Genomic DNA, 8200 nt, shown 5'->3' on the forward strand with positions numbered 1-8200 from the left:
AAAAAAAAAAGAAAATTAAGATGCTCAAAATACAAAAAAAAATCTTACCCTTATAGAATAGAGACAAAAAAATAAAATAATTAAATCTCTAATTTTATAACAAATACAAGGTAAAAAAAAAAAAAAAAATGAGATTTTAAAATCAAAAGGAGGAAAGGAGAATCACTCACACGAGTTGAAAAAAAAATACATACCAGTTTCAGACATCTCCTCCGAGACAGCCACTGTCATTGATCATCAACAAATGGTGAATAAATTTTAAGGGTTAGGATCACTGGTGAGATTAGTACTGTCTTTTGTTCAGGCTCATAGTTTTTGGAATATCCACAGACTAGCAGTCTGAACAAAAGCCATGAGCTAGTGAGTGAAGGTACTAACCCCAGCACAGGCCCAGTACCTCATAAAACTTTCAGTAGACTAATGCTTATCAGCCTGTGTCCAGGCCTTAATACTACTGCACTTGGTATCGAGGTACGTATAAACACATCAAGTCTATGTATATAGATGGTTCGTAATAACGATGTACATACACAATAATAAATACCTTAAGTGTCTATAAGTTATACAAAGAGTTTAAAAATAAATTTTAATTAAAAAAAGATAAATAAGCTTATAGTTAAAAAATAAAGATCAATAGGATAGTAAAGAGGAAGAGTAAAAAAAATAAATCAAACTTTGGGCTTTGACACTGAGGTGCTGAAATAGAAAATAATATTGACTTTCAGATTGTGAACTTGTGTATCGATTTATTTTACTTTTTGTAATTTTAATAAATTAGGATCCCTTTATAGGTTTTCAGAGGTGCAGAAAGTGAAAGTCCTATTGGTTTTAAAATTACACTCTAATGTATTGAGATACTCTGACTTTTAAAATTAAAGTAAATTGATGTACTTTTCTACCTCTCTGAAATCATATAAGGGTATCATCATCTATTAGTAATTCAAAAAGTTAAAATAAATATATATGCAGGTGTGCGATCTTAAAATTGGTAATATATTTATTTTCTGCACTTCTGAATACATATAAACGGACCCTCATATATTAATAATCCAAGAAGTTAAAACAAATCGATATGAGAGTGTGAAATCTTAAAATTGTTAAGAATTTACTTCTTTCTTTTTTTTTTTTACTAAAAATTATTTTAATAATGTTAAACAGCAATAAAAAATTGTATTTTAGAATTGATAAATAAAAATTAGACGATAATTCAAATTGAAAAATTTTAAAGATAAATAGTTCGATCATATTTTTATTTTATGAAACTAAAAACAATTATTGTACAGCTATCTTAACTGTGCAGGAACTTGCTTGCCCTTTAAAGGAATGCATAAATAAAAGATGGCAAACAATGTAGAATGAAAGTCCACTCAGTAAATTAAAATGTATAATGAAAGCTGTGAAGTCCTGGATTACATCAACCTGAAGTAGTATGCCACGAAGAAGTAGCGATCACTCGACTCAGAATAGGACATAAACGAATGACACACGTTTACCTTGTAACAGGAGAGAACTCTCCAAAATGTTCAAAATGTCTTAGTAATCAAACAGACAAAAACATTTTTGAAGAATGCAACCTTACAAAATAACTCTTAACCAGCAAGGGATACTAGTAAATGTTCCAATGGCATAGAAAAAGACTAAACTGTAATAGATAGAGCAATTAAATTCATCCATAAATGTAACCTAATAACCAGCCTTTAATTATTATCATTATTTACTTATCTTACTTTATTATTATTTAATTTAAACTGTATCAAAATAAAAATGAATAGATATATAAGAAGATGGTCAGGGTTGCGGTCAAAAGAGAAAAAAAAATAGTTTACAACTATTTATTTTCCGACGTTTCGCCCCACTTCGCAGGGCTTCATCGGGGCTAAAAAGATACAGAATGATACCATGATAAGAATAAAAATACAAAGATAAGATACAATGATAAGAATAAAAATAAGTACAATGGCAAGAGTAAAATTTTTTTATAAAAATACGTAAAATATACAGTTAAAAAAGTACAGGAGATGAACAAAAAACAATACGGGAAAGGGAGAAAAAAAAAGAGATTAAATAAACGTCATGAAAGAATAATTATATACATAAAAAAAATAAAAAAAATAATAATGATAAAAAATGCTAATAAATGAGTAAAGAACAAGTCAAGACAACCTACCTGTTCGAAGCAAACGGTTGAACAAAAGGCAACAATGAAGCGGAAGCGTGGAGGAGTGGGGAGGAGGTAGCCAGCCAGCCGTTTAACAGCTATATTTCAATTTCAAAAATATGTCGCGTATACACGAAGTAGTGATAAAGATATGACGAAAAATGAAAAATAATAAGAGAAAGATACAGAGATATGATAATAATAATAACTATAATAATTTTTAATTTAGGAATAACTAAGTAAAATTAGAATGACACATATCGTTACTAATAATACGAGATTATTCTGAAGAAAATATAGCAGGGAAGGTAATAACAATATAGGATATAATAACAATGATTGTAAAAGAAGTAACTAATAATAATTTACTTATTAATAATATTTACTTTTACCTATTATTAGTTACTTCTTTTACAATCATTGTTATTATATCCTATATTGTTATTAACTTCCCTACTATATTTTCTTCAGTATGATCTCGTATTATTAGTAACGATATGTGTCATTCTAATTTTACTTAGTTATTCCTCAATTAAAAATTATTATAGTTATTATTATTATCATATCTCTGTATCTTTCTCTTATCATTTTTCATTTTTCGTCATATCTTTATTACTACTTCCTGTATACGCGACGTATTTGAAATTGAAATATAGCCGTTAAACGGCTGGGTACCTCCTCCCCACTCCTCTATGCTTCCGCTTCATTGCTGCCTTCTGTTTAACAATTTGCTTTGAACAGGTAGGTTGTCTTGACTTGTTCTTTGCTCATTTATTATCATTACTATTATTTATTTATTTATTTATAATTATACTTTCATGACGTTTATTTAATCTCTATTTTTTTTTTTCCGCCTTCCCCGTATTATTTTTGTTTTATGTACATCTCCTGTACTTTTTTAACTGTATATTTTACGAATTTTTATAAAAAAATTTTACTCTTGCCATTGTTACTTATTTTTATTCTTATCATTGTATTTTTATTCTTATCATTGTATTTTTATTCTTATCATTGAATCATTTTGTATCTTTTTAGCCCTGATGAAGCCCTGCAAAGTGGGGCGCAATGTTGGAAAATAAATAGTTGTAAACTATTTTTGTTTCTCTTTTGAGCGCAATCCTAATCATCTTCTTATATATCAATTTTTATGGTCAACTATATATACATATATATAAAAATTAATAGATGTTCTTGGTCCCTGTTTGAAATTCATCTAATAAAAAATAGTGAAAATTATTAAACTTTAATTAGTTTTAACTGATGTCATGTGAGCTGCATAAGAACATGATCCCAAAAAATCGAACCTGATAATAATATAATATTATATACAATTTTCAAATTTAAAAATGTTCAATAATACCAATAAATGAGATAGCAGGATCTAGTATCCAGAAATGAAAATTTCTAGACCAAATGTGTGATTTAGATGTAATTGAAAAAAATCTAATTAGCAATTCAATGGTAGGACAGAATACTGGAAGATCGCTGATTGACGGTGTGTAATAATAAATGGAATATGGTCTTAAAATAGTTATTACTATTCGAGTTTTATTTGACCGCACCCGGACCATATTCCATTTATTAGGACAGAATAATTTCAATAGAATCACTCTGAATAAAGAATATAATATGAGATAAGATTCAGACATGCCATTAATAACTAGAGAAACAGATACCGTATTATTTGGCAAAGTGCTCACTGTTTCAGTTTTGTCATAAATTACAAATTGCCTTTATATAAAATAGCTGAACTTCATTGAAAAGAAAAAAGAAAATATTTTGATATGTAATAATAATGACTCAAATAACATAATCTGAAAGTTACTTTAAAGTTCATGAAATTAACTTAAACTTTGTAATTTAATAAGTACTAAATTCTTAATCCATAAATGTTAATAAGTCAAGAAAAAACATAATTAGAATGAATTATTCATGCTGCCAAGAACTACTTCATAGTTTAAGCAATTTTGTTACTTTATTGCCACTAATAAGGAAATTAATAGGAATACTAAGTCAGTTAAACTTACATGGTCACCATAATTTTTTCCAGAAAGAAGTCCGGCTCCACCCACTAAACCACAAATGACATTGGATACAATAGTACCATAAAGATTAGTCATAATCATAACATCAAACTGATGGGGATTTGAAACCAGCTGCATACAACAATTATCAATGATCATTTCATTATGTTCAATTTCTGGATACTCTTTTGCTATCCTTTTCGAAGTGTCTAAAAAGAGCCCATCAGATAATTTCCTAAAATAAGACTTACATGTATATAAGAGTAATAATAACTTATATTAGTATGTTTAAAGCAAAAATCTCATATTTAACTTTATATATACTAATAATTACATAATTTAGTATTCCTGGGGCATTAAAATTATGAAAGAGTTATATGCAAAGCCTTTAGTCACAAAGATGGATAGAGTTTCCACTTCCTCTGGCTTAGCCCTGACAAGATCAAGCACAAATAGATTTTATAACCTTAATTCTAGGAAAGTCTAATTCAAATGGTTTAGTCATTAATAATATCCAATTATAGATATTCAAAATTCTCGATTTTCAAAAGTTAATCAAACACATAAATGAATGGGGGTCAGCAGATAATCAAAATGGTGTCAATTTCAAATCTAAACTCTTATAAAAACAGTTCTCAATTTTCATAAATGTTAGTGAACTATACAATAATATTTACAAATACTTTATGAATATTGTGTTCAAGTCAGATTGACATTAACATTTCAAATAGATTAGGCAATTATTGATTATCATATACTTACATAATGTTCGCTTTATGAATTGTTGTCACCTTCTTCCTTCCAAGTTTTTTAGCATATTCAAATGCAAATCTTGCCACTCTTTCAGAGTTATCATAAGTAACAATTTTCATACTTTCAACTACACCGCTTACACTCTAAAAAATGCCAGATCTCATTATTCCTCAAGGTGCCAACAAAATTGCTATAATGGTGTACAGATGTTTACATGGATATACATCTGTATTTACTAGCAGACTCAGCAATGCTTCGCTATTGCTAGATTTGAGGATGATGAACACTATGAAAAGTTTGATATTGACTGAATTTATTTAAAATTAAACATTTACATATACATTATCATTATGATTTAGCAACACAAACTGAACCAACATATGCGATAAAGAACAACAGATTTTTTTAAATTATATTTTATAAGCTTTTTTGGTAATTTTTTTCATATTTTCCTTGATAAAATCCTGGATTCATCTTTCTTTGAACCAGTTATTATAATGGTATTGCCAACCAATGACATTAAAAAACATTTTTCACATACAGAATAAAAAGAGACAGCTCAAAATTTCACTTGTCACAAGTTTAAATGGTAGATATATAACATTTCCCAAAGAGCAGCCAGCTTGGGTATATCAAATAAACCAAAAGCTACAACTGATATATTACCAGTAGCTTGTGATATTGAAAAAAACACTGATGTGGAAAGGATATGGTGAAGGGGTCACTGATATCAACCAATTTTCCTTCGGAGATTCTATTACCTAAAAAATTGGACTTGTGTTTGTTCCAGAACCAAATTTTTCATATTATTATTTTCTGCTTATGTTCGTTATAGATTTAAAGGTTATTATCTACCGAATTATGTTTTTTATTTGTTCAAAATAAGAAAAAAATATTGCTGAATGCATTAAATGAGTAACTATTTTTAATTATTATACAAAATAATTTTAGGATAATTTCCGTTGCCTGCATCCTTTGTTTAGAGGGTTACTTGAAAACAAGTTTCAAAAACATTCATATACAACAGTGCCGAACATTTAAAATTGTCCTATAAATAGAGGTGTTCTTTAAGACAAGAGGTTCTCATCAATAGATTTAACTGCACCATTAAATAAATAAATATAAAATATCTTGTGTGTGTGTGTGTCTATTCACTATCATTACTGGTTCCATTGAAATCGTAGAAAAAATGTTTGTTGTCTCATTGATAATATTGATCCAACAAAGATCTAAAAAGGAAATACATGACCTCTCAAATGAGCCTACTTAACAGCAGGGAACATATAGTCTTCAAGTTATAATAAAAAGTAAACAAATTTCTAATAAAACCAGCAAAAATTCTAGATTTCCAAAAATATGATTGAAACGTTCAACATGTCGTCTCTTTGAAAATAACAATCAGATTTCAATGATTTTTTTTTTTATTTGTTAGATATTTAATCAGCAATCCAAAAACATTTATAGTTGAACAAAAAACAATAAATTGTGTTTTTTAATACAAATACAACACTGAAACTATTACAACCGACAGGTCTAATAAAGTACAGTAAAAGATGTTTTAGGAGTGAAACAAAGTTGATATTTATTTTTAGCACCTCAAGAAACCTTAAAATATGAATTTTTGAAAAAAATGGAAAAAACAAATTTTTTTAACCTAAAATTTTTGCCTAACCATGATTGACATTTGATTTTTATTGAAAAATAGAATTAATTCAACACGAATCAACTAGTCTACAACAAACTTGAGAGTGGTTTAGGGCTCTATAAATTGCACCAAAAAGTACAAACTGGATCTAATCAAATCTAAACGAATTAGAACCAGAGATATAAAATAAAAGATCAGAATAGTTTTTCTTTATTTGAAACCAATATTTTGCTCTTATAAGGGCATTAAATCTAAATTTAAGTACAAAATAAATAAAATGATCTTAACAGCTTATTGCTACTGAGCTATTTTTTTATTGGTTTTGAGTGTTATTAATTCAAATAATGGTTAAATTTAAATAATATTCTGAGAATTCGAAATTTATCAGTAAGTATTAATGGAAGAAAGTGAGCATGAGTGCACTGAACACAGTCTAAAAGACAGTTTCAATGACTCACTATGTTTGAAAGGGAAGGAATAATTTACAATGGTCAAAAGTGGTTCAAAGTAAAGAAAGAATAAAAAAAAAATGATGATATAATATGATCAAGATATACATACACAAACACGTATTTATTTTTCATGAATAATAAAAGTCAAATGCCCCAAAAAAGGAACAAAAAATATTAATAAGTTATTACTAGAATATTCAAAACCAGGTTTTTTTGTTTTTTTTATCTCATTTCAATTTTTGCCCTCTCCTTTGAAACAGTGAAGTTCAACTGAAGATGTAATCAATTTTATCACCTGGTTACTGTGAGTTGTCTTCCTAACTGATTGGTTTCACTATTTCAAAGAGTGGGATTGCCAAATTCCTGAGTAATATAGCCCTCCACAAGGGGGGGGGGAGGCCTCAATCATTTGTCAGACATTTAACTGTTGAAGTTAAAAAAAAATTTAATAATTTTTTGGCTAACTAGTATCCTTTTGACTTGTATCTTTCAATTCTATCACCAATTCCTGGTATTTCCTCAGTTCTTCTCCCACAGTGGAGCTTATATTATGTTGGGATCCCAACATCAATAAGTTCCGCTTTCTTTTTTCATAGGTCTATAAGAAGGATGTCTGGCTTATTATGGCGTACTGTATTGTCAAGTACTGTATCGAACTGTTGGCCCGTAAACATTGCAGCCTTGCGGTCCTTGACGACAGGGTAGTGCCACTCACTCCATTATTCCCTAAAGGAACCAGTACACTGTTCCCGCTTAGTGCAGCTCCAGTATCGGGCTCGTCTGAGGCTCCTATTTCGTAGCTCCACGTTTAATGGGTAAGGGCATTTTATACCTTCATGCCAGGTGATTAAAACAGTCGCCCCTGACATGGGGGACAGATGCTGACCAGGTTGCTGCCCAATTTGGGAACTGTCGCACCTGGATTTTTACTAGTTTTGGTCCGCCCTGGGTATTTTACTATTATGGTCTGTATTACTTGCTTTTGCGGGTTGAGTATCTGAGGTGGTGGACCTAGAAATCTAACCACCTTCATATATTTATTTATTTTTCCTTTAATTCGAGTGTTTAAAAATTTTCGCACTATACCTGCAGTGTCTAAGAGAACTGACTGTTGAGCCTCTCTTAGTACGTCTTTAGACACCCCCAAACCATTCATGCCTGCCACTGT

At 29.3% G+C, this 8200-nt stretch overlaps 1 protein-coding gene across 2 annotated transcripts in view; it reads right to left on the reverse strand.

Moving 5' to 3' along the window:
- LOC106681952 (isocitrate dehydrogenase [NAD] subunit gamma, mitochondrial) overlaps nt 1-8200 on the reverse strand; it is an 85768-nt gene that overhangs the window by 47783 nt on the left and 29785 nt on the right. For both annotated transcript variants that reach the window (XM_067046584.1, XM_067046583.1), the window contains exons 6-7: nt 4945-5078; nt 4186-4417 (exon numbers count right to left, since the gene is read on the reverse strand). In XM_067046584.1, coding sequence (XP_066902685.1) covers nt 4186-4417; nt 4945-5078 — 366 coding nt within the window. The remainder of the gene's footprint in view (nt 1-4185; nt 4418-4944; nt 5079-8200) is intronic.

Source organism: Halyomorpha halys, unplaced genomic scaffold (genome assembly GCF_000696795.3).
Source record: "Halyomorpha halys isolate HHAL.00 unplaced genomic scaffold, Hhal_1.1 Scaffold378.1, whole genome shotgun sequence".
NCBI lineage: Eukaryota > Metazoa > Arthropoda > Insecta > Hemiptera > Pentatomidae > Halyomorpha > Halyomorpha halys.